Genomic DNA, 27,232 nt, shown 5'->3' with positions numbered 1-27,232 from the left:
ATGATTTCACAGATGTAGGAGCCAGGTCAAATAATCTTTGCCCCCACACTCCTGCCTTATGGGCCATGTCCAGAGCACATGGCATAGCGCTGCCCCCCCCCGCTTCGCCTTTGGCACCAGCACCGTACGCTTCGTTACCATGCGATTCGTTAGCCTCGACTCCTGACGGGTCCCCATCTCCTCTGCGAGGATGCTCTCCCTGCGTGCTGGGGTAAATAAGCGCGTTCAGCCAAACCCTGGTGCAGCCAGGGAGAAGTGACAAATGCTTTCTTGGTGGCAGAAGTGGCCCCATTGTCAGAAATCAGAAGAATCATTTCCTGGTTACAGTAGCCTTCAGATACATTGATCCAACTTCAACCCCCAAATAAAGACACTGGGAGTGATATATTGGCTATTCTGTTTCGGTGACTGAGCACTCGAGAGCAAGAATGCAGCTCCCAGAGGCGCGACACAAGGGCTTGAAGAGGTTGGCTGTATTTTCTTCCACTTAAAACTGGGAGAGGTGAATAGCTTGTGAAAGTGGGGAGGAGATTGATGGCTTTGGAAACTGCAAGGCCCTCTCCCTATGTGGGACAGCTTTGGTACAGACAGTCAGCTTCAAGCCTGACCTTGCCCTCCCTGACCTGTCAGTAACCTCAACCCTGACCTTGGAAGGACCACCCTTCTCCTGGGGCAAGAACAGTTGAGGGAATAGGGGGAAAATTTGAGTGGTGATCAGGTCAAGACTATTTTATTTTCCAGGAGAAGACAGGCTGTGAGGCATGTAGAAGCTTGATGTCCTTCTCATGCTTTGGTATTCACGGCACAGCAACCTCATGGTGCTCACACAGCATTTGCCCCAAACATGGTCTGAGACCGACTACCTCGTTACACTTCTGCATGGAGCACCTTCTTGCCTCCTCTGCTGAGTCCCCATCTTCATTGCACTTTGGATGCCATGACAGCAGTCAGACCGCATTCCTGATGGAATTTGTTGAGTCCCTCCTTCTTCAAAAGTCATCCAGATCCAAAACAGGCTCATTCCAGACCCAAATATTTCAGCAGCATGAGCCCCAAACCCATCTTGTAGCTCTCTGCTTCCCCCTGCAAGAAAATCACCCCCTTCCTTAGGAGTTGCCTCCCCCCTGCTTTCCCTTTCTCATAACCAGCCATTCTTCACCGTCCTGTTTCTGTAAAACACTCAGCACACACGGCAGCTGAGGGGGAGGGACTGAGGGGCTGGTGGAAGCCACTCAGATTTCACATTTATTTAATAGCCGTGGCTGTGCTTGTTTGATTTATCTTCACACATACGTTTGACAGATATGGTCTCATAAAAACTCCACAGAGTAAAAACACCAAAAAGGCCTGCAGCCATACTGTGTTCGCATGCAGTCTGGCTCCAGCTCCAGAGCTAAGCACAGATCAAGCTCGCTGCAGCTGGCAACACCCCTCAGATGGGAAACCTTTGAGTTTGCAATGCCCAAAACACAGGGTGCTCAAGTGTAGCTGGAACCGAGTTCCCCAGGTGGTGGTGTCTGGGCAAAAAACTAAAAAGGTCCTGATTTCCTCTTATCTTGAAATATCCTGCTGTGCTTTATATAAATTGCTTCATTCAAATAAACTTACGTTTGGGTGGCTAATCTCATCCTTCCCCCGAATCCTCCGAGATACAGCAGCGTTCAGAATATCTCAAGAAAGCTTATGATTTTTATAGCACTTCCAAAAAAACCTCTCCCAAGTCACAGCAATTAAAGAGTAAGCTTGCTTCATACTTACCTTGCAAGGGCCTTATGAGCTTGCCGTATTTGTATTATTCCTAACATTCCCTTAAAAAATTGAGGTCTTATTTATTGAGTCGGATTCATACTGTTGTGGCTCTGATAAATACATTTTCACTGGAGTGGAACTGTGCCTTTGTACAATTTGTGCACAAAGCGGCTACTATATAGTTTGGGATATAGGCTCCACAAAAGCACAACCAACTTTAACATATGCATATTTCACAGTGTTTTTTTTAAAGGGGAGCACACCTGAAACTCTCATTCCCAGCATCAAGAGAGGCAAAGTGAAATAGCTGTAAATGAAGTCACAAGTGTGTTAATGTTGCTCAAAGGTAGGACTCCAGCTGCATTCAGGTGGTGTTTTATTATGCGTATAAATAACAACCCCCACCCCCACCCCCGCCTCGGAGCTGGCAGCACGGTCTGGAGGAAGGAGCTCAGGGCCGAGAGTGAAAGACCCTGTGTTCCAACCTGCTGCTGCAATGGCCACTTCATTTCTTTATATGTTACTCCCATGTATAAAATAACATTCTTAATACTTACCCATCACACAGGATAGATCTTGCTCTGTTAACAAAAGTGAATGTGAAGGGCTCTGTACCTGGCCCACAGTAACCTTGGCTGGTTAAAACCACTGGAGAAGATTAGTGGGAGCAATTGCGACTGCTTCTTTGTGGGCAGGTAAGATACTTGTGGTTCCCCCTCTCATTAGGGACAATTTTCCCCAGCTATAGAAATGTCATCTTTTCTGTTTTAGGTAAATACTAAAGAGGATGCAATGAAGGTTTGGATGCCTCATATTTTTTCCTGACTTTGGATAACCTGTTTTTGTTTATGGATATCTCCTCTATCGCTGGTCTCCTAGCTCTGACGTGGGGTCAGTGATCCTCTTGGTGCCATACTCACCCAGTTTTCATGGTTACACTGAGCAGCGTCACCCCAGTCACAATCCATAGGTGCAGCTCAGCACCTGGCAGGGAGCTATTTTCCAAAGGTGAGGACTTCCAGGCAGTGGTTCCCTCTCTCACTAGGGATAGTTTTTCTCAGCTATGGAAATGCCCTCTTTTCTGTTTTATGCAAACAACTAAGTTTGCAGACACCCTGCCTTCAGGACACACTCACTGGCTCCCCTGTTTTCCAAGGACACTAGACAAGGATTGCAGATACTGCTCATCATGGCCTGGCTTTTTCTCTCCCTCTTACTCTGTTGCTGGCAGATGAAAAACTTAATTCACCTTTATTAGTAGTTTCAAGGGGTGGAAGAACATGCTCCCAGACTGATGGCCAACTTCACACCATAGACTCCTTCTTTCTGGAGTCTGTGCCATTTGAAGAGAGATCACTTGTGGACAAGGTATTAATTGTTGTTGTACGCATCGTTACGCACAAGTGCCACACACATTGGGCAGTGTCTGGGCTTGGACACTCAAGCCTTGACCTGTAACAAACCAACAGTGAAGACCCATAGTCTAACGTGACTCCTTTCAGAAATAGGCCACTCTTTGCCAGAGGCAGGGCACGGCACAACAAGCTCCCTCCGAAAGCTGCAGGCAACAGGGGAAGGCAGGTCCCTGGAGTGCACAAAATGAAATAACCACATATGAGATCTGACTATCACAAGAAGGGAGACTGTACCGCCTACGTATAAATGCAGAAAAGGGGGCCACCCTCACACTGGCGACATAGCCACTGATATGCAGCATTTCTATCCCTTCTTTTTCATTGTGGATAGCTACAGAGCCGCAAGGAAGGTACTGACAAGCAGTCAAGGAATTCAGCTGCTGGTTGGCCATGCAGGACTTGAGAGCTGGAGGGTGAAAGTGATGCATGGAAATTAAGTTAATTTTAAACCGCAGGCAAGAGAAGAGACTTGCTAGCAGTTACTTAAGAGAAGCTGCTGACTGTTTAAATACCATTAAGAAGATTAATGTGGGCCCGCAGAACCACTGAAAAATTAGGGCTGAAAGGGACCTTGAAAGGTCAGACCAGTCCATCCCACTAACCCAAGGCAGGATCACCTAAACCTCAGACATCCCTGACAGATGTTGCTTAACTTGATCTTAGAGCTCTCCACTCCCCAGGCAGTCTATTCTTTATTATCCCTGTCATTAGAAAGTTTTTCCTAACATCTAAATTGAGTCTTTCCTGCTGTGACTTAAGCCTCCTTTTTTCTTTTTTTTCCTCTTCTCCATCACAGTCAAGGAGCAAAGATTATGTCCTTTTATGTGCTTAAAGACTGCAGTTCTCTCCTCCTTTGGGTTAGAGAATTTCAGTTCTTTCAGGCTTCCCTGGTAGGTAATGGTTTCTCGACTTCCGCTCCTTCTCTCTGCTCTCTGCTGGGCTGGATCCAATTACCCCACATCTCCCCTCAACTTATGTTCCATCACCTCAACACCATGACATAGCTGACTCGCATTCAGCTTTTGATCCTTTTTCTGAAGAATTGCTTCTTAACCCATCAGTCCCTCCTCTGTACTTGGGGAGTTCATATTGCTGCTCAAGTGTACGACCTTCCACTTATCCTTATTCAACTGCCTCCTGTTTCTTCCAGACCATTTCCCCAATTCGCCCACATAGTTTTTACATCTAATCCTGCCCCACACCACACCTACAGTTTTATTTCACGCGTAAAATGCGATGTCCTTACGTTTATCCTTTATAACAGAAGAAAAAAAGAAAATGAAGCCGAACTGAATCGGATGGAGGGTGAAAGCCCCCTCAAAACCACCTCTCACTTGAACAAGAAGTTGCCGGCGGTAGCGCCCTGAGCGATTTTATTCAAGCAGGTTTGTACGTACTTTCTGCAAAAGCGTGTTTTCCCGGATGGCTTCAAGCATCAACAGCCATGCAACGTTACTGCAGTCAGGCCTCTCCCACTCCCCACCTCAAACCTCCTTTTTGTTTTGCTGTGTCTCTGTCCCAGCTGTCTTCAGCCCACGCACCCACCCCAGCCACCCCTCGTCTCCCCACCAGGCCCCGTCTGCCGGTGGGAAATGCCCAGGAGCGGGGCTCGGGGGACTGCCACGGGACGGACAAATAAAAACAGAAACAAGTGAGGATAGTAAAAACACCTTTTATTTCCTGGAAGAAGGACGGGACCTGGGCGATAACGAAGGCCGTAACTCGGCACCGCCAGGCAGGCTGGAGGTTACCGCTCACCTCCACCTTCCTCCCGCCCGCCGACCACCCCGGGGCCCGGCCCCGGTCCCCCTGTCACCCCCGCCGGACAGCGCGGCCGGCGGCTGCCCCCTGCCGGAGCGGCGGGGCGAGGCGGCGGTTGGCGGCCGCGGGAGCCGTTGGAACCGGCGGGAGCCGTTCGCCCGGGCGGGCTCTCCCCTCAGGCGGGCTCCCCCCTCAGGCGGGCTCTCCCCTCAGGCGGGCTCCCCCCTCAGGCGGGCTCTCCCCTCAGGCGGGCTCCCCCCTCAGGCGGGCTCTCCCCTCAGGCGGGCTCCCCCCTCAGGCGGGCTCCCCCCTCAGGCGGGCTCTCCCCTCAGGCGGGCTCTCCCCTCAGGCGGGCTCCCCCCTCAGGCGGGCTCTCCCCTCAGGCGGGCTCCCCCCTCAGGCGGGCTCTCCCCTCAGGCGGGCTCCCCGGGGCCGCCGGGCCCCGCTCGCAGGCGCGAAGGCGAGGCGTGGAGCTTCGTCGCCTCCGGAGCCGGGCTCCTAGCTGGGGTTCACTCCTCAGAGGCCCCGTGCTGCAATAAAAGGTGGCCCACCTCAGTCCTGCCCGCCCCTCGCTGGCTTCAGAGATGGGTGGACATGGAGCTGACCCGAGGAGGAAACAAGGGAGAAGTAAGCTCGCCTAGATAGATCTCCCTCCTCTGCTCCCAGGGCCCCTGTTCAGGCTCCTCACCATTACCAGTAATAATAATTAGGCTTCTTTTCCCATTTTTCAGTCATGATCCACTACTAGGATAGAACCGAGGACTGCAGCTGTGCTTTACGGTGCTATGGGCTGTGTGAAGGGACTCAACGCCAGAGCCTGGAGACAGACTGCTTTCTACGGTGGTGGGAGAATACCAAAAGGTCCCCAGTTGCCCAAAGGCAAGTTTCACCCAAACACAACTCTAGTAACTAGAATCGGTTGACTCTCAGCAGCGAAGGCTCTGGTCCTTATGATGAGAGGAACCAGCAAAAGACTAAAAAATAGATCAAATCCTGCCATATGCTTGCAGAGGGAAGGCTTTCCTCCAAACCGTCACCTTTGAGGGGCTCCAAACAGAACAGGTTTTGCACAGTCACTTCCACACCCCTGGAAAGCACTGCTCTTGGTGCCTGTAAGGCTTGGTCCCAGGTCTGTTCCACACAGGAGTCTCCCACTCTGCACCCTGGCCTCAGGCTGCCTGTGTGGTGCCTGCTCCACCCTGTACTCCGCAGCTCCCAGGTAAGGCCTAGGCCCTGCTCCCTCCAAAGGGCTCTCCTTGGCCAGGGAAAGGAGATGACCAAGTTCTTTTGGCTGTGTTTAAACAGATGTACATTTCTGGTAAGCCTGGCTCCCCAAGCTGTCATGACTTGCCTTGGTCAGGAGCAATGGTTGCATGCCAGAGTTGAAGAAGTACTAGATGTCACTCCTGTGCAGGGGACAGATGTTTTACTAGCCCACTCAGGGGCCAATGCAACCAGTATAGTAGAGTGATGGGAACAGGGGTCTTCTTGACAGCTCAATAGATATGGGACAGTCTTACCTTCCCTGCCTATCCCTGAGCATCCACCCCCTACCCCCTTTGCCTGCTTGTTCTGCAGTGAGGGCATTTCCTCACCCCACTCATGGTCACAAACAACATAGGAAAAGGGGAAGCCAGTTAAAAAAAGCCCATGTGGCTTTCTGCAAGAGGCAGAACCTAGAACCACCTTTGCTCTCCAGGTAAGCTGAAGTCTACCTCAGTGCCATACAGACGCCTTCTCTCTGTACTGCTGCACCCAGGCTCTGAGATGCATTTTGGGCTTGCACATTAATCAAAACAGGCTGATCTCAGCTCATTTCTAGCTCTATCTAAACTACCTCACTCAGCAAGCGTCCAAGAGCACCTCAATGCCCCCGGCCCCATGCTGCGCCCATCTTGCCAGCAAGCGCAGCTGTGGCTTGGCTGCCATTCCCTGCAGCCTGCAAGGAGCCCACCTGCCTGATATGGATGTGCCTCCCAGCAGCACCAGTGATTAGCACATGCAGGAGAGGACCTGGGCAGGCAGGCTGCACCCCTTCTAATTGACTGAAGGAAGAGGAACACTTGAACTTGCTCCAAAAGGAAGCACAAGCTCCAGCTTCCCCACATTCATTTACTTGCAGAGCTTGCCCAAACCTGCAAGTAGGTGTCAGCTTGCAGACAGGCAGTTTAGAGGAAGCAGAGTTGGGCCAGTGCAAGTCAGCTGGAGGTATTGACCCTTCTGGCAGTTTGGATGCAGACCTTGGGCTCAGCTTAAACATGTCTTTCTTCCCTTCTCTATCTAGAAGCACTAGCCCTTCTCAACCATTATTTTCTTCAGCATGACTCATTCCAAATACAAGTCCATTGTATCCTTCAACACTGTCTATCCAGGCCGTGCAAAACACACCAGGGAAAACTCTATCAGAGCACCTACACTTGTTCCATACAGGCAATTCCTGGGGAGAAACAGGAGAATCAAATATCCCACTTTTGGTTTTAATCACACAAAGAATTTACCAAAACATTCTTTATTTTTCTAGAATATCATACGTCATAATAGTCCATTTCAGCTCAGGGCAAAACTTAAGGCCAATACAAACAGCAAGAATATCTCAAGAACAACCATCTGCCCCTCAGGTGATGATGGCTTTGGGATATACTAGGTACTTCAGCGACATGCACTAGAAAGCTCTGGTGGCAAAGCACAGAGAGTACACAGAAAACAACCAAATCACAAGCTAGCTTCCAAAGCAAGCAGGCTGAGCAAGCTGCCTGACAGACTTCACTACAGTGTTACAGGCATCTCAGCAGTGAGTTTTAAGTGCTTTTTAGTGAGTTATCAGGAGGGAGTAAGTGTTTACAAAATGCATGGTGATGTGATCACATAACTGAGAGCCTCACTTTCCAAGCCTCTCGGGAATAGAGGCTTTGGGTTAAAAGTTTCCCCCTACTCATTACATAGGCTGAAGTCTGCTCAGCAATGAATGCGAACAGTGCCACAGAACAACGACAACTGCAGGTGCAAAGGAGGAAATGCTAGAGGCATGATAGTGCTTCAACATTTATTTTCCCCAAAGACACATAAAAAGAATTAAAACAGTTCTAAAAACCACAAAGCTTTATAATACTTTACAATACATAAATACTAACTGTGCTTCCTGCTTAGACTAACCAGCAGGGAGGTCTTTTATTGAGGCCTTTATGTCAGTAGGTACATAAAGCTGTTTCATTTACTTCAGGTACAGAACAAGTGACAGGAGAAATATATGGTGGAGTCATTCCAGGTTGGTTCAAGGCCAGGAAGTTCTCCTGAGAGGGATGCTCTGCTGTTGACTGGAAGCCATATTCAACAGACACTGCTCACACCGCATACAGATGTCTACAGTCAGCCAGTCTGCCATGGTCCCTGTGTAACAGCACAGAGGCTGTGCTAGGCAATGGGGTTCCAAAATAATGGGTACACTGGAGTGGGAGAGGGAAAAAGAAAAGCAGGAAAGTTGACCCAGGTTTCTGTTAGAGGTCATGGTGCTCTTCCACCCTTCCCCACACATGATCCAACACTGCTAAGTGATTTAGCTAAATGCATGAGTTCAACAGAGCAGTCAGCTCCACTTAGGAAAGCTACTGAGCACCAGAACAGCTTCATTTACTGACACCTTCTCTCTATTGACAGTATGTTAGCCAAAGGACTAATGGGTATCTGTGATTGATCCAAGGTTATGGCCACATCCTTATGCTGTAGGATTTTTTTTTGCCAGCCTGAAGTATGGCAGTAATACAGTCACTCAGACCTCTTCTGCAGCACCTGCATTATAAGACAGACCAAACCACTGGCCCACACAGTTAACTTCAGTAGTCAATACTACCCCTGATTTTTGGCAACAGAAGTACAAGCCTTTGAACCAGAAACTGCTGTGACACTATTTTGGCTACATTAAAGAATGGTCTCAGAGAGAAAAGACACCTGTTCCCCCAGTAGAATATATAACTAATTTGGAAAGAACAGATAATGTATGTTTCCAGTCCTAGATATTGCACTTATACCCACAAAGTCTGTCTTTTCCACTCAGAACTACCAAAAGCTCTTTTTGAAATAGTTTCCTTTCTGGGGACAAAAAGGAAAGGGTGTCTTTATGTGTGCAGAGGGACTAAGAAGCCATTTGTGGCTTTACTCTTCAGTCAGTTATACCTGAGACCATTAGCATAGTTTGTTTCTAGGTATAAAGGTGCTACTCCTGGGTTGTAGTGACAGACCCCCAGCTGTGGGGGATAGAATACAATGGGGTCTGGAAATCCTCATACAAATGAAGCTGTCACAAGGAACCTTCTATGTCTGGACTAACATGGACACTTCTGAATCCATGTCAGAAACCTGATAGCTAAAAAACAAAATGGATTTCAGAGCACCTACACATCCTCCCTTTTGGTCATCTAAAATCCACAATACTTCCAGAGAACTGTAGACTAGTTAGACCCGTGGCTAAACCAGTCATTCAGCATAACATTCAGCCGACCAGCATAATAATACATATTGCTGTCTGCATGTTTGTAGACCTGCATATACAAGTAACCAGTAATGTCTTTCAAGGTGAAAACACAGTATCCCTGTCCCAGCTTACCCAAAACGCTCCCAGTGCTCTATTTCATGCAGCAGCTCTGAGCTCTTCTGCTCTTGAGTAGCTGGGTCCTCCTCTCGGGAGAGTCTCAAAAGTTTTAGGAAGTGAAGTGGGAGATGTACACACATTCTGAAGGGCATGGACATCTAGAATCACAACACAAGTCACCTGAATTCTCAGAGAAACACATCCTCCTCCTTAGCATGAAAATTTGCATGACATGCAATTGATTTATTGGTGCACTTAGAAGATAGCCATTAATGCAGTGAACTTTCTGACCCTTGTGTAAATAGAGCACAGAGTAATCCCAACCATTTACACAGGATGAAAGAGAGAGGAACCAGAGTTGTTTTAGCTGAGTATGACAAGAGATGTCTGTGGGACCCTGGTTGCTTTTGTACCTTGTAATATTCCCTCTTCTATTTGCTTAGAAACAAGCTAGAGGGTAGATTTGAGGTATCAGTGGATGAAGGAAAGCTTCCTATGACTAGGTGAGATGCAGGGAAAACAGAAAATGTAAAAAACTCATGTGCTGTTGTAAAGACTAGACTTGCCTTGATGCAGCAGTCACAGCAGACAACACTAAGAGAAAAAAGTTCCCAGCATTATCATTCGAGTAGACATCTGCAGATACCAATATTGCAGCTAAGGGTGACTTTCCCAAGTAAGTCTTAATTTGTGATTGTGGCACAATCACTTGATGGCAAAGTAAGCAAGCTTAGAACTCCCCTATTCAGTTTGCCAGCCCTCCTATTTATCCTAGTTTAAATCATCTGAAATGTGTCAGCATCCATAGCTTGAAGGCTTTATCTGCAAAGGCCCTTTACTTTTCACCCAGCAGTACCACCAGACAGTTACTCAGTTCTCAGTGGTTGTTTACTTGTTGCTTGTAATCAATTCAGTGCTTCACCACTGCTTCAGATATATTTAAGTGAGCCTTAATGAGGCTGAAGTTCCTCTTTTCCTCTCCTATGATCAGAAAACCTCTGACAAATAGTGGATACAAGTAGGTCCAACTCCTTTCCCAGTCACAAGGTCTGGAGTTCGCTTTTTTGGTCATCAGCAGAAGATTCTGGTGAAAAGTCTCTCCCAGAACCTGCTCAAGCCCTTGACTGAAGTTAAATCCAACCTTTAGAGCAAAATGCAAAGAGTGATCTCTGAGAGAAATTGAATCTAATATTTGCACAGTAAATTTGGTTATTGCTATTAAGAGTTAAAATTGAGATACCACTTCAGAGGCAAGTTTTTCCACATCCTCTGCAGCTGTAGGCACTTCAGCCTGGCTTTTGCAGTAAGGCAAAACCAAAGGGTTCACCAACCTGTTCCTATCCAGTACTACAACTGTTTGAATACCAAGTATTTTCAGCACTGTTCTTTCAACTATTTTCTCCCTCCTCATTCAGTCCTTTTGTACCAGCTCACCTGCTGCAGAGGTAACAGCTGTAAGGCCACTTCAGAAACATCTGCTTATGGCAGCTGAAACAGATCTGTGGAAAGGAAAGTTACTTGTGAATGCAAATGGGAAATATCTTTGTACCAACAGTATCCACTGCCTGCCAAAGAGCAAGCACATAGACCAACCTTCTAAAGGCTTTATATCCACATACAATAACAGAGGTCCAATAAAGGATAGCAAAGACACAGGAAATAAAAGCTAAAAAGGCAAAAAAAAAAAAAGCCTTACTTGTAGGCCAATGTTTTTATGATGCAGAGGTTTGGGGCAGCTGCCAGACAACAGGAGTTTAAAAAAAGGCTCTTGAGCAAACAATAGCTGTATTGTGCAAGAGTGTAACAGTAGCTAGTTAAGAGAGAGGGAAGAAGAGAGACATTCTTTGAGGTAGACTGCAGCAATCCCAAAGAGATTAAGTCAGGGCAAATTTGAATCCAATCCTGAAGCAAAAAATGAGTCATAAGGAAGCTGATGAGTCGCTTGAACTTTATAAAAAAGAACACATTCATACACAGCTGGCAGTCAGAAGTGATATTATCTTGAGAAGTAGAGCTTGAGAAAGCTAAAAAAACTTCAGCAGCAAGAACACAAAGAGGGTAAGAGAGCCATTTTAGAATAGGCAGAGAGCAGGCAAGTTAAAGCAGGGTTGGTAAGTAAGGTGAGAAGAAAACAAGGATTCAGTCTCAGGAGCATCAGACAGATTGTGCAAGTAGCACAGCTCTGCTAGTAGAACCTTTGGCTCTGTCTATACTGCTAAATAAGTGAGGGCAAGACGCTGACCTCTAAGCCAAGTAGCACGGACTTCCTTACATCTGTGCTGCAAAGGGCTTGTGCTAGCAACATCTGCTCTAGAGGGGCTGGTTGCAACACTCCCTCTAAAGGAGACTTGGTGAAAAAGCCAGCAGTTAAGCAGAGTGGACAGCCAACAGTCCTGTGCTGCAGGTCATTCCCCGTCTTCCTCATCTCCCCAACCTTTGTGTCCACTCAGCAAGGTGGTTTGAGCCAGCACAACTCAGGTACGGGAGCCTGAGTTAAGAGCCTTCATTTCACTGTTGAGCAGTACCAAATCCCAATTAATTATTTTGTGATTTCAGAGCTGGCCAACAGTCACGGCAGTCAGCTCTCCCAGCGTGGAAGTAACAGACAAGAAGTATCAAGCAAAGGCTGTGTTACTTTCTAGGCAGTTTACAGCTTAATATTGATTAGAAGCCACCACAGCACAACTATTAAAAGATTTTTAAAGCCTAGCATCAATCTTGGATCAGCTGTATGAACAGGATAAGTTGAGGCAGAGTACCTCAGCATTTCAGCACTGAGGGCCATGAAGCCAGCCAACTTTTGAAAAGGCAAGGACAGTACAAAGAAAAGGAAAGGAAACATACCTTTGCTCTTGGAAAGGCACTATCACTGCCTCCTTGGAAGAAGCCTTGCCCTTCCAACGTCATCATTGCATATCTGGTTCCAATCAGCTCAGCAATGGTTGGCCACTTGGTAGAAGAGGGACAGTCCTATTGAAAGACAGAAGTTAAGCATCAGAGAAAGCTGAAGGAAGCAGATATTTGGGGACATCATCCTCAAAATTGGGTCCCAAAAGGCTCAGGAGCATTTGTCCCCAAAACTCAGTTTTGCCAGTGATGGGGAATACGAGTTGACTCTTTGAGAATACTAGCAGAGCAACTACTACAGGGGTTTTAGTGGTTGCTATAGTTTTCAAGCAGCTTCTTGACACCTCATTAGGGAAGCAGGTCCCTCAGTCACCACAGTAGTTAATACCATCTCTAGAGCCAGTCTCTGGAGAATTCTACCCTTTGGTACAGACCACAGCACAGATGGCACCCTGGCCCCTCCTAGGTACAGGAACCCTTTCCACAGCACAACACTCTCTTGCCTTCTCTCTCCCAAGACCCACAGGCCCCACAGAAATGGCAGCTGTGGTCTGGTGGTTGACCAAAAGAGACAACACTGCTTTTATCCCCAGGTGAGGAGTCCAACCCACCTGCATCCCGCACCACACTGCTGAACAAAGAGGTCACACAGAGTTATGGTCAGTTTAGAGACTTGCCAGGGAGTGGGGCAGGGAGGGATGCAAAAGGAAAGGAGGAGGCAAGGGCACAGCACACCTTGTCAGGGCAGAACAGGGTGAGGCCATGATTCAGAAGGTTGCACAGAAGCACACAAAACCCAGCATTGCTCCCACAACAGTCATTCAGAGCCTGATGATTTCAGTACCACATACATTTAAAAGTCACTGATGCTGTGCTATCTACATTTTGTCAACTACTTGTTCCCTTTACTGCATCTTAAAGGATATTTGTGAACATATCAGAATCTAGAAAGAATGAGGGGAGATGGAGAAAGCAGGACAGTCCCGCTGCCAACTACAGTCTGCTTGAGGAAGCCTTGATGGACACTTTAAAGTAATACAGTGGTATTTTTCTCTTCTTGTATGAGGAACAACTTTATTTCATATCATTCAAACTAGGAAGCCTCCACAAGGACACCACAGCATCCAGTCTTCTCTTAAGCCATCTCCAAGGAAAGAATAATATCCCAACTTAAGATCAGTATACAATATGGCCTAAGGCAAAAACCACAGAACATGCTTACTGCTTGCACGGGGATCAAGGTGCAAGCTCTGGTCATTACCAGATGTATCAGACCAGGCTTGCTAGCTGACATGCCAGACTTACAAGTTCCTTGCTTTGAAGGCCTTTCTCTAAAGATTTGGACCTTCCTCTGTACGGAGGCAGCTGCTGTTGGCCAGCATTCAGGAAACTATTATGTTTAATGTCTCCTAGTATGGGTGCACTCATGGGAGGATGTGTGCAATTTGCAGCAAGACCTGGATAGGAAGAAAGAGTTTTAGGGTGCAGAAAACCAACTGGCAGCTTCTAAGGATTCACCCCAAATGCTGAACGCTCAAGAGCACTATACTGCCTTCTGAAGGTAGCAAGGCTCACAGCTCCCCCCCAGCAGCTTAGATCACAAAAAGCAGAGGTTACACTAATTATGCTTGTCAGTAGACAGTGATGAGGCTTCATTAGCACCATTTAGTTTAATAAAATCAAGTAGTGCACTTTCTACTTGAACATTCAAAACACTCATTTAGCTTTTACTGTGAATTCCAGTTAGGCCTTTGGGGACATGCTATCATTGTTTTGAAGCTGCAGGAGCCCTACAAGCCTCAGTCAACTGCAGAGGAATGGTTTTCTAAGGGCACCTCCCCAGACTCATTACTTAGTGTTGGAGCTTCTCCTGTAAAGTGTCTTCAGGTCATCAGAGAGAAAGTGTACAGTGAGCCCAACCAAAGGCTTTGGGAACCCTGCAGGCCATTGACTGCTCTTTTATCACCTGGTTTAGATGTGCAGCTAGAAGTACACTGACCTGTGCTGTTGCAGAATACTAGTGATGACCTGGCTGAGACAAGCCAGGTGCTGGAAGGCAGCTTGGGAGTGGTTTCCTGTAGGCCAGAGGACATTATGTTCTTTAGCTGCATATAAGACACCAAGCCCACTTCCCCAGGAGTGCTGCTGCTGCTAAACAAAAGCCAGCATATCCAGGACTGACCAGAAATGTTCAAGGCTCAGCCAAAAGTGGAGCAGAGAGAGAAATCAATGTGGTACATTTAGCAACTTTATATTCCATGAAGTAATAGCAAGTTAATTGTCCCCACAACCAGGAAGCTCCAGCCAAGTTAGTGAAATTTCAAATTCATCTGTTCTTTCTCTCACCCAAGTTCAATGCAGATACTAGTCCCAAAGTTTCATCTGTTCAAGAACCAACTTCACAAAATCCACCCTATATAACTATCAAGAGTACACGGGAACCATTTGGTTTTGGCTCCAGTTCACATGTAGCAACACCGGAGAACAGTTCAATGACTGTGCGCCACTAACTCAACTCAAACCCAATGCTGTATCTCAACAGCATTGTTTCTAGCTTATCTAGAAAAGCAGAAAACAAATTTGATTATATTAGTCTCCATATGAACGTTCTTTAGTTTAGAAGCAATACATGAACCACAGGGTTCTCAAATGCTGAACATTCCTACAAGTAGCACAGACTTGTCCAAATATAGCTAAGATTTTCTGCTTTTATTAATTCATATCCGTTTTCCTCAGTTAAGCAACTGCATTTCAGACAGAAATGTTTACAGAAAACAGATTCCTGTTTGTATGCCAGCGCATCTGTGCTAGACATGATGTGTTAGGGCTTCAGTTCTGTTCACAGAATTTCTGAATATGCTCAGACTGAATCCCAGAACCAAGCAGTCAAGCTTTTCATGATCAAGCCAGGAGTTAAAGAACCCAAAGACTATATATCATGGTTTATTGAAGAATGGTGCTCCCAAAATTGCTCCACAGGCAGAATAGTGGGAATTGACCAGTGATGTTGCTTCCTGAAAATAAATCATTATGTTTTCCTTCCACGAGCTCACATACCACTTGAAATGCAAATATGTCAATACATCTAGTATCAAATGCCTCCCTGTGAGGCAAGAGCATTTATAGTTCCGGCCCAAATTGGCCAAACTGCTATGCATATTAAAACTTCTGCAGGATCTAGTTTTAAGAAACCAGAGCAGACCGTGGTTCTATAAGCTTCAGTTATGCCACAAAAAGAAGTGTTTAAATATGGTATGAGCTTCTGTAGAGGAAAGGACTTCAGTGAACCTAATAGTACCACATTCATTCACTTTTGAGAGACAAGATTGCCCACACTAAGATTTGAACCTGATGCTCCAGGCTACGTGTGTGTGCAGATCTAATACCTGAAGTACTTGTGCCTCTCCAGAGTCCTTTCATTTAAAGCCTTACCTGAACTCCTGGTCCCAGCTGCTGTGTTGTAGTGTTGACAATTTTAAACTTGGTACTGGTGTCTTGGAGAGTTAAGAAACTATCGCTTGGAGATTTCAAGACAATATTTGGTGTCACAAGCATTTCTGCAGGGGAGAGGGGAAACAAAAACCCCCAAACAGGTAAGATAAGATAAGATATTGTGCTGTGACAAGAAAATGACAAATTTGATACCCACACATCAGAATTTGATATTTGGCTAGACATTGTCCTAGTAGTTACATAATTTTTTAGTTTTGCATGATGGTCAAAATCCTGCTTTCTCACTTAGTAGACAGACAAATTCGAACATCCATTAAAAAAAAAGGTAAGTTGAAAATCTGTTTGTGGCTTATTAAGACTCAAAAGATGTTTCTAGAAAGAACTATTCTTATGCCATACCATTTCTATCACACAAAATTTGCATTCCTACCTCCCTTGCATTATACATGCTATAGAAAAGATAAGTGGGCTTTCATTTCAAAGGCCATCCATTATTTTTAGTCAATGCTGACTTCACTTGCATGCTTCACAGGTCACTTTATAGCAGGTACCTTTGGGCCTGCTCCCATTTTCCCTTGCTGCTGCTGATCGAAGCTTCTGTGGTTGTTTTACTTCTGCCATGAGGTGTTCATGCCAGCCGGACTCGCATGGCACACACTCTTTCAGCTTCCTCTCCAGCACCTGCAGGCAAAGCATAGCACCAGAAAGAGCCAGTGGATAGAGCAAGGAGACCAGTGGTGACAGAACTACTCCTTCAACAATGGCACTGTTTTACAAGTGCTTCTCACTCAGGAGTGCACTGGGCCTCGCACACAAGAGACACATGACAGAACCTTTAGATAATGCATGGTAGAATACTTTAGCAACTCTCAAATTTGAAACTGAGAACTCCAGGATTGCTTTCAGGACCACAAAATGTTCTAAATGGAAGAAGCAGCAAAGGAAGTAGGGAGACTGATCATCTTTCTCCTATGATGATGTCACCTCCCATTTTCCTAGCCTCATGTTTTGGCAGGAGAGTGTGCCCAAAAGTGTGGTTAATATATCACCCTCCCAAATCCAAACCAGTAGCTAAGACATTAGCTCTATATTCATAGAAACTGTCCTGTCAACTCCAGACTTATCTTGTTTTGCTATATTAGAGGCAGCACCAGATCACCTACAGGCTTTAGATAAGACTTGGGGGCAGCTACATCAGCTTTGGGGGTCCTGTGGTTTTGCTCGATGATCACCTGAAAGAGCAGAAATGATGCTTCAGCAGTAGCTCTTCCTCTACTCCTGGCACACCCTCCCACTCAGTGACACAGTGAATGTTTCAAGTCAGGATTTGGGAATGGGGGAGGTAGGGAAGGCATAACAAAGCTGAGTTGGGAAGTGTAGAATGATGATGTTTACCTACGTGGGTTTTTGGTAGAGACAGATTTGCCTGCAGCAAGCTAGAGGCAATCAGAAATGCTGCACAGCCTTTTGAGGCTTGCACAAGAAGCATACAGCCTTCTAGCCCCAGCACCTCATGAACTGCTCTGAGAAGCCACTGGAAAACGTTGTACTCAAGATTTTAATGTCAGGAGTGATCCTGACAAGCACCATGGTCACATCACATTCATCAGTGAGAACTCAGCTCCAGGGAGGTGAATAACTGAATGGGTTAACAAGACTGTAACAAGAACTGTAGCGGCAGGCAGCTGTATGCATAAGCTAGAGTCCCAGAGACTGGCTTACAGCCCTGCATAAAACTAGGAACAATAACAAGATAGAATTGCAGGGCAGGTATTCATGTGAGGCAGACTGTCTCTCTCATCAAACCCTGTGCTTGCTGCATAGAGGAGAACTGACCAAGAAGTCACATTGCACATGCATGTCTTTAGCTGCCTTGTTCACTTACTCTTATTTGAGGCTATGCCGTTTACTTTCCCTGTGTATACAACTTCAGAACACGTGGGAGTGCAGGTAGAACAACACTACAGCTTCCCACGCTAGCTGTGCTTTCATTCATTTGCAAATTAGACCACTGTTTGCTAGAGAGGCTTTAAAATAGCTTTGCAGATGGGGAAATCCTCGTTTAAGAGCTTTCACAAAGACCTGAGCAGTAGCACTCTACGCTTTCTTCTAGCATTTCTGACTACTACTCTTCAAACATGTTTGTGCTTCTCATCGACCACAGAAAAAAGATTAAAAAAAAAGAAAAAATAAAATCAAGACCCAGTTCATCCTGCCACCTTGAGTTACAGTTCTGTACTGCACAGCTCATTGATACACAGTAAATTGTAACTACTTCTGTTCATTGCAAGGTATTGTCTCCTTCCTACTACTATTCATTTATATACCAATCAAGATATCATCTCCAGAGAAATGTCACAGCCTTATCTGAAGGCTGGAGCCACAGTCAACACAAGCAAGAGCTGGGGTGTTAGAGAAGTGCACGGTTTAGCTGAGGCTTTTAAACCCTCTGCACTCTAGCAGCACCAACAAGGAGAAAAAAGCTGATGTCTATTGTGGTATGCAAAGTTTTCACTTTTTAAAATATCACTCTTTATTGCAAGTAGAGTAGTGTCTCATCTTCTGCCAAGACGTCTGTTTGCAAAGCACGCCAATGCCACAAAGCCTTATGCCAATGTTTTAGATCTGCTCATCATTCCCAGCTCAAGCTGCAGCAGGCTAACAGAATCACAAGCTTTTAGAGACACCCCAGACATTTTTGTATCTGGTCATCTTCAGCAACCATCCACATTGCTGGAAACCCCTTACCACTTGAGTCAGCACAGCAGATGCCCCTGGAACAGGGTCAGCTTTTTTGACCCTGACTAAACTCCTGCAATAGCTCACGTACACTGCCTAGAGGCCTCTGCCTCAGGCTGAGCAAAGGACTCGCTCAGAAGTGCTTTTGCACTTGCACACATCCAACAACATCCAAGAAGGCAAGGAAACTAGTAAGAGATGCCAGGCACAACCCAGCTCAAGGAGCCTGGAAGGACACAAGCATCCAAGGTGGAAAGCATAAGCAGGCAAGGGTCTGTTTCATGAGACTGTTGTGTGCAAGGCAGCATAATTGCTGCAGGGAAGAGAGTGGCTGACCCCTGGAGGGAGAAAAAAATTACCATCCAACTTCATGAAAGCATGGCTACCCCTGACTTAAAAAGTTACTGGATGTGAAGCACTTGGGTGGACAAACAGGGTGATCTAATGTTGAGCTGCAGCTGAGAGGGAGACCCAGGCACTTCTGGACTTGGAAGTACCTTTGGGAAAGACAGGCTTTTGGAGAAGAGGTCTCAACAAATACTGCTTAGAAATTAGGTACAACAGGTGCTTTCAAAGTTGTCCGTTGAAGCTAGTCACTCACCTTCCGAAGGGTGTACCTCTTGTGCTGAATATCATCCAAAAGCAATTCATAGGGAGAGCGGATACATTCTTTTGGAGACACGTGACACTGTGGTCGCTCAGTGGCCTTGCGCAGCCTCACACCATTCTGTAGTTCACGGATGACGCTGGGCCACAGGGATGCCTTGGAGAAACCAGAGAGGGCCAAGTCAACAGCTGGCTAGAACGCACAGAGCAGCATCCTCTCCCTCCATGTAATAGGGCACACTTAGCAACTGAACTAACTCAGAAACAGGGAACTGTGTCCTCAACACCCCCTTCAACTCACTTCTAGATCAGGGCACAGTACCAGCACAGAGAATTGCTTCTCTTTGCAGAAGTTAATTTACAATGATGGATCTGGGAGCTGGCTTGCCAGGTTCATTCCCAAATTTTGTCATTAACTTTAAGAATGTACTTCAGCAAAACACAACTTCTGCTGCCAGGTAGCTAGACCCATTTTCTTGAGTACCTACTTCCTGCAAGTGCTCCAGGTGCCAGAGTTTTTTCATATTATTGGATCCTAGGAAACACTGGGAATGAAATCCCAAATCTTACCACTAAAAGCCTCGGAACTTTTAGAAAACAACCAACCAAGGGTTGAAGGGCCCACAGACAAAAGAGGAGGATAAGGGGACAGGGATCTCCTACTTAAACCTTCACAGCAGCATATATTAGCAGTTTCAGCCTGGAGGTACAAGCTGGTAACTGACATCTGCTCATCCTGATCCTGTATTAATATCTGAGGATGCTCAGGCATGCAGTATAACCCAACAAAAGTTAAAGACAGGAAAAAAATAATCAACTCGATAGCATGTTTAGACAACATTGTAATGGAAGTGCTAAGTCAACAGCTTATCTGGATCCCAAGGCAAATTGAATAAGAACAAGTGATTGTATTATAAACAGTGAAAGGGAAGTAAAACATTTTAGAAAACTGCCTCAGAACAAAGTTTCTGACTTAGACTCCTCTCCCTTTTCCACTTGCAGTCTGAAACATCTTCTCTCAACTTATCCCTTCAGATATCTTGGTATAATATCAGAAGAGTCTTATGCAAACTCTGACTGATGGCTGCCTTCAAGGAGATAGATTTTTTTCTTGATGTTTTTAGCCTGGCTTTGGTACAGTCATACCTCAACTCCAGAGAACTAGAACTGTCAAAGAGTGACCATATACTAGCCATATCTCCTAGGCTATATTTATTATTGTGTAGGAGAACACACAAAAGTCTCTGGGCAAACTGATTAGTATTAGAGGCCTTTGAAATAGCTTATCCTGAGCTATTTGCACTTCCTAGAGTTGTATTTCACACAGTGACAGAACTTGACTGAAAGATATGACCTGAAGAGAGACTTCTATACTGTACTATTGCCACATTAGTTTCAGGACAAGAATTGCCTTCAGCTGGACATTTCAGAGCAACTTGTACACCCAAAACATTTTTCAGATATAGGTCAGTCATACTTTTCTTTCCCTACTGACTGGATCACTGCAATTATTCTACTTGGGCAATCCCAGGTATTGTCAAACTCCACATAAAGTTCCCACACCTTGGCAATACAACACAAAATGCTGCAACACTCCAAACATATTACATTCAGTTCAACAGATGAGTGGTAAGACAGTTGTGTTCTTAAGAGGTCTCACTGCTTAGATTTCAAGGTTAGGATTGTCTCGTGACATGTACGGATAAGCTCTGCTGAAACCGTACAACCCTGCACACTATCAGGCTGTGATCTATGTTTCAGAAGGCCTGTTTTGTAGCAGTCAACATGCAAAAGTGCGGTCCATAGAGAGCATTAGCTGCTTGGCACCACTCAAGGCATCAGCCCTAATCTGTGGGATCCCAGTGAAGTTGGCATCCCAGTTATTTTAAACTCAAGAGTTTGTCAGAGCGATGCAATCAATTGGTGCTTAGGGACTTGGAAACTAGAGGCAGAGGATTTGCAACAGACATCCTGCTTTTGGAATTCATGTCTCCTGAAGGAGCAGAGGCCAAATACACTGGCCTTCAGGCCACACGGCAAAGCCCATGTATTTATTCATGTATTCCCTGCAGAAAAGAGCTATAGCAGTTGATGAGTTTGTGGTTTGAGATAGCTTGCCAGTTTATTTTAATAGATCACAAAATTGAGAATATGCCCAAACACACATTTCACAAACATTTTCATACGAATAGTTTGAGCACGCTTCAAAGCAAGTGCTATTTAGACAAAGGGAGCAAGCCCACAAGTCTCTCGGGGCTTGCTGTTTGTCTCCACAGACTCCAGACTACAGTGCATTTGTTTATGCTGGGCAGAGCTCCAGCCAGAAGAGCTATTTGTTTCTGATTAAGCCCTGACTGTGTAGGGCCTTGAAAAGAACAGAATAAGTTGCTTTCTCTGCCCCAAACACACAGTCCAAGATCTGTGGAAGGACAGAATGGAAAGACAAGAAAGGCAGTGAGCAGAAGGTAGGAGCTACATCAACCTCACCCTCCTTCACCCCTTTGTTTGAGCTGCTGGAGCTGCACAACCACAAAGATGGACAGGGCTACTGGCCATCAGTCCCCTCCAGCCCTGAACCAGCACAGATCCCACATAAGAGTGAACTAGTCCACCCCAGTATCACCACCAACAAAACAGTTTTCTGGGAGTTTTCAGTGCAGGTACCAGAAAGGAACAGATTGCTTTTGGCAGGTGTCAGTTTCTGCCAAGAGCTAGAGTTTGGGGCTCATTTGCAGGAAGAATCAGCCTGAGTAACTACTTGTAGACATTTACTCCAAAGACTGCCTCCAACTTCATTTTTAGAAGTGGTTTAAGTTGAACCACAAAGACAATCTTTGTGTAGAATAAATGTCTGCATGAGGTTAACACACAAAATAGTTTAACTTCAGATTCACTCCCCAGCTTGTTTTGCAGACAAGTTTTTAACTACTTAAGCTCTTGAACAACCTAAGAAATTTAATTTGTGTTCAAGCTCTACTTTTCATAGAAGTCAATGGAAAGACTCAGAGACCCAAGGTAGACAAAACCCCGAACCTCCCATAATGAAGAAATTAAATCCCTTACCCAGTGTTTTTCCTTCTTCTGAAGGGGATTTTCCACCAAAGCTTCCACATCCATTTTCCTCAGACTCTGAGAAGCAAGCACATGAGGTCATTACCTTGCACTCTTCAGTGATTTCCTGTCTATCCAGTATGAATAATATTAATCTGAAAAGCCCCAAACACCCAAACTTTCAAAAGCTACCATAAATTACTAATATGATGTGGAGACAGCAGCATTTCACATCGTGAAATAGACCTTCAGCTAGGCACTCCATTTCTAGTGCAATGGGAAGGTTACTTTAGAACTAGGTGAGTGTGTGAAGGGAATAGCAAGCTAAAGGGTGATCCAAATGTACCTCTTTGGAGGTCTGGATGATGGTCACAAGCTTCTGAAGTTCCATGTATTCAGTAAACAGACTCCTACAGGTCTTTTCATAATGGCTGATAGCCTCAGAAGGCCTGGACAAGTGCTCCTTGCAGGCCTGAAAGAAGTACAGCTATTTAAAAGAGATCTTGAAATGAAAAAACATGGTAGGATGGAATAAAGCAAGATTCAATTTTCTCAATCCATGGTTAAAAAACAACTTCTTCACAGCCCCTTAGTATCTTTTTTTTCTATTGCAGATGCAGAGAAACAAAGCAAGATGTCCAATCTTACATGTACAAACATGTAAGTAGCTATGTAATTTATATATCTTCTTCTCCATAAGGTGTGCTTTGAAATAACTACCTGAAAGGGGAAGTCTCCAGTGTAGACAAAGCACAAAAAACCACAGCAGGTGGAGTCACTTGCCCTGTTCTTTTCCCCTGCCCTGATCAGACAGAGGGATGGGAAGTTTCTCATACCTTTAAATTATGGTTGAGAGGAAAGTGTTTGAGTTGAGATATTCAAATCCCAGCTCTTGCAGAAACTGAATACTATGGACAAGTGACTTTTTAAAATATCCATAGTCTTCTAAGTATCAAATTTGGAGACTAGTACAGAAGGACTTTGTACACACGGCTGTGTGAAAGCCATGCTCAGTTTTCCTTCTTCATTCTTTTCCATAGGCACCTGCACACGCCTAATATGGTTTTGCCTTTTCCCTCTGATGGGAAGGCCATGTGCTCCCTCTATGTCCTCCAACAAGCTACCCAGCTTTTTCCTGGAAATGGTCTTGCCCCTTGGTTAACAGCATTGTTCCATCAACTCCTCTAAGCTGCTATATTTACTAAGTGGGAAGAAGGAAACCTTGATAACATCCTGCAGAGTGACTGCTGGTTTCATTGCCTCATCATCCAGTTTCAACATGAGGCACAGCAGTTTCTCCAAAGTATCACTCAGTTCTCGCTCCACTTGGCTGTCGATTCCCCAGTCCAGGGCTTCATAGATCACCATTCCCAAGTACTCCAACAGCTGCAGACAGAGACCAAGAAAGCAGTGCAGCACAAAGCATTGTGGAGAACTTCACAGCTCTCACTTTGCCAGCCATGTGCATACCCTCCCCTGCCCCTCAGGGCTCAGCACATCTCAGGATGAGAAGGGCCCAAAAGGCAGCTAGATACTCATCAGGTAGCCCGAGATACTCCCTAAATAAGCTGTTTTAAGATTTTTTAAATGCCCTTATCTAGCACCTCTAAGTTATCTCTTCTTAAGACAAAAAGACTGTGGGCTATTCCACAGTGGGCAGCATCTGCGCACATTGTTTCCTAGTCCCATTGTCTTATGTGAGTTCAATCCTAGCATTTTGTTTCATTTTCCAGATTGCAGGGGACAGCGTCACTTTCATAGGGCACAGCAAATTTAAGCACCCTGATAGTTTCCAAAGACATCTGCATCTCCTTAGCTGGCCTTCTGCTACAGCAGAATTATACCTGCACACATAACGAACGTAAAGATGCAGGTTTACCTTATCCTCTGACTGCTGAACACTGCCAACATCTGAAACAGAAAAAAGAGGGGAGGGGGAGAAAGACAACTGCATAGGCATTGATAAAGAGCTTTTAGAATCCCTGTCAAGAGAGAGAAACAGGAAAAATTCTTGGTAATAAGGAAACAAACACCCCTTACTAATGTCAGTCCCACCTGGGGAAAGTAGGCCTATATTTGGGGACTCCTGGAAAGCAACACAGGATACTCTTATTGTGAGCATTAGCCCCAAACTAGCTGCTACTGTGTACTTTTTTTGTTTGCTAATAGATAACTAACTGCAAGGAAGGCACTGGATCTTTGCCTTCATTCTTTATTACCCGCTCTTGTCCCTGTAGAGTTAGCCTAGCATTGACCTTTACAGCAGTGCAACCAAGCGGTGCATAAGACAAACTGTTGCCACTTGCTGGCTACACATAGTGACAAAAGAGGGAAACTGTCAATCATAGATCTGTCATGAGAGTTACTATAACAAAGGAACCAACTATACATTGGAAGATGAACAGAGCAGGACATATACTAAAGCCTCAGACTACTTATTTCAAATAACGTAAGCGGTAACAAACTTTCATCCCAGCTATTCCCTAGAACCAAATGACTCACTAGAGGACTATTAGAAAAATTACTAGGCCATACATCTGTATTACCACTCATCTACAGTTCTTTGAAATTAAGTATAGCCAGCAGAATAGCTTCATGACAACATACAGAGAGAGGAGAGGGGGAAAAAAACCCAAACAACTCCCCACTTTGTCCCCACATTTCAGCCTGTTACAGGAACAGCCCTTGGCATCCACAGCTACCTATGCTCTTACCGGACTTGTGGTACACCTTGAACGAAGCAGTACCATCAGCATGGATAAAGATGCTTCCAGGACCTTTTATGAATACAGAATGGAGCGGCGAGCACAGCCCCTGAGCCAACTGCTCCATTTTACGGCAACACTGAAAGCAGACAGCCCAGGCTTGCTCCTCACTTATAGGATGTTCCAAACACCTCAGAATCTCAGCTAGAGAGACCTTTGTGATCCTCTGCTCACACCGTGGAGGCTCCATTTTCACCTTTACCACTCATCTCCACTCTTAGCCTAGGAAGTTTAACACCCCCCCTTTCCACAACAAGCAAGTGCTCTTCGCAGCCTTTTATCAGTTCTGCCTCTTGGTTTGCTCTCACCTCTCTTCCCCACAGGTGCGATCATTAATGCCAATTTTGCTCTATATTTTTAAAGGGACACCACTTTAATTTGTATTTGTATGAGACTCCTTGAAAGAAAACAGAAAGTGTACAACAAAATGGAATCTAAAGAGAAGATAAAACTGTACAAAAATTATGCTCAATTTAAGTCCATTGTTTCTAACAAATGTATTAATTGGAATACCAACATTGGCAGGTAAGAAAAGAGTACATTGAACTTCAGGCAGAGAGGGAAGGAGACAGGAAATAATGTCTTATACTCAGAGGAGAACTCACAGAAGCCCACAAAAATGCAACCCATTTGATGGGAAATTATTCTGGGAGTATTAATACATTACAGCAATCAACTCTACAGGGCACCTGGATCCACCACAGGCCCCACTCCTGCCTGGCCTTGACCCTTTGGCCCTGCCACAGCAAATCCCAACAGCTGGGGCTGGGAGCAACACGTGCAGGGATGAATGAGGTAGGCCAGGTGGGCACCCAGGGCAAGGGCAGCAAGGCCCGTGTGTCCAGGTTTCAGCTGGGATAGAGTTAATTTTCTTTCTAGTAACTGGTATAGTGTTATGTCTTGGATTCAGTATGAGAAGACTGTTGATAACACACTGATGTTTTCAGTTTTTGCCAAGTAATGTGTAGACTAAGTCAAGGATTTTTCAGCTTCTCATGCCCAGCCAGTAAGAGGGCTGGAGGGGCACAAGAAGTTGGGAGGGGACATGGCCAGGACAGCTGACCCAAATTGGCCAAAGGGATATTCCATACCATATGATGTCATACCCAGCATATAAAGCTGGGGGGAGAAAAAGGAAGGTGGGGTATGTTCAGACTTATGGTGTTTTGTCTTCCCCAGTAACCACTATGTGTGATGGAGCCCTGCTTTCCTGGAGATGGCTGAACACCTGCCTGCTGATGGGAAGTGGTAAATGAATTCCTTGCTTTGCTTTGCTTGCATGTGTGGCTTTTGCTTTACCTATTAAACTGTCTTTATCCCAACCCACCAGTTTTCTCACTTCTACCCTTCTGATTCTCTCCTCCATCTGCTGCGGGGGGAGTGAGCAAGTGGCTGTGTGGGGCTTAGTTGCCAGCTGGGGTGAAACCACAACACCCTTCCTTGTTCAAAATGCGATACAAATTGCTACTGGTGTGAACTAAGTTACTGTTGTGGTTTAACCAGGACAGTTACCCAGCTTTTTTTTTGCATGTTGGGCTCTGTATGTGTGTGATGTGATGGGAGGGGATGGTTGCATGGCTTGTGATGGGGGTCACCCCCTGAAGGATTCTGTTGCGGGGGTCCTCCGCTGCTGCCCTGCTGGCTCTGAACGGCCAGAACTCCTGAGGCAGACGCTGAAGAACCGCGAGGTTTAAAAGTGTGAATACCACTCCTATTTCTTTCCCTTCCCACTTCTGACATTTTGGGAATACGGTGCGCCAGGCAGGCCCCGGGCCTTGGAGAGGTGTCCAGGCCAGCGTGCCCCGGCATCTCCGGGCCATGTGGTGGGTGCTCACAGGCAGCACGGCCGGGGGGCTCAGGGCCGGGCCGTGTTTTCTGGGCTGCCCCGCGGCCTTTGCCCGGCCCCAGGCACCAGCCGTGCCACGGTGCTTGGCCGGGACCCCGAGAGGGGCTTTCCCGCTCCCGCCCGCAGCTCCCCGCGGCCACGGGTGGCTGGGGAAGCCCGGGACCTTCTCCTCCGCGGTGCCAGGTACCCAGCAGCACCCGAGCCGTGCCGTGCGGGGAAGGGGCGAAGGCACGCCAGGCACCGGGGACCCAGCAGCGAAGCCCAGGGCGAGCACCCTCCACCGGGCCGCCCGGCTGGAGGACCTGCCCCGGAGAGCAGCAACCCCACCCGCCCCGGGGTGACTTGGTCCGGCCTGCCCCCCCCCGCCAACATGGTCCCGCCCGCGTCCGGCCTCCCTCCTGCCCTGCGCAGCGCC

At 46.2% G+C, this 27,232-nt stretch overlaps 1 protein-coding gene across 1 annotated transcript; it reads right to left on the bottom strand.

Annotated features, from left to right (window-relative positions):
• Window positions 1-7,732: 7,732 nt before the first annotated feature.
• LOC142034053 (protein spire homolog 1-like) lies at window positions 7,733-25,161 on the bottom strand. Its single transcript, XM_075034760.1, has 16 exons — window positions 24,921-25,161; window positions 24,086-24,117; window positions 23,428-23,592; window positions 22,553-22,678; window positions 22,219-22,284; window positions 19,151-19,348; window positions 16,974-17,042; window positions 16,362-16,491; window positions 15,790-15,914; window positions 14,357-14,432; window positions 13,663-13,814; window positions 12,355-12,480; window positions 10,945-11,009; window positions 10,077-10,104; window positions 9,526-9,668; window positions 7,733-8,368 (listed from the first exon to the last, which is right to left on the bottom strand). The coding sequence occupies exons 1-16, from the start codon at window positions 25,159-25,161 to the stop codon at window positions 8,197-8,199; spliced, it is 1,914 nt and encodes a 637-aa protein (XP_074890861.1). The 3' UTR covers window positions 7,733-8,196.
• Between the last annotated feature and the right edge of the window lie 2,071 nt (window positions 25,162-27,232).

Source organism: Buteo buteo, chromosome 8 (genome assembly GCF_964188355.1).
Source record: "Buteo buteo chromosome 8, bButBut1.hap1.1, whole genome shotgun sequence".
Taxonomy (NCBI): domain Eukaryota; kingdom Metazoa; phylum Chordata; class Aves; order Accipitriformes; family Accipitridae; genus Buteo; species Buteo buteo.
Note: the sequence above shows the minus strand (reverse complement) of the source record. Positions and strands in the feature narration are given on the sequence as shown.

Excerpts from the sequence above, each read along its gene's own strand:
- LOC142034053 (XM_075034760.1), bottom strand. The coding sequence starts at position 25,161 with ATGGAGCCTCCACGGTGTGAGCAGAGGATCACAAAGGTCTCTCTAGCT. Across the intron at positions 19,349-22,218 it reads AGAAGAAGGAAAAACACTGG|CCAGCTGTTGACTTGGCCCT; the intron begins GTAAGGGATTTA and ends TGTGCGTTCTAG. Across the intron at positions 11,010-12,354 it reads GTGCCTTTCCAAGAGCAAAG|ATCTGTTTCAGCTGCCATAA; the intron begins GTATGTTTCCTT and ends TCCTTTCCACAG.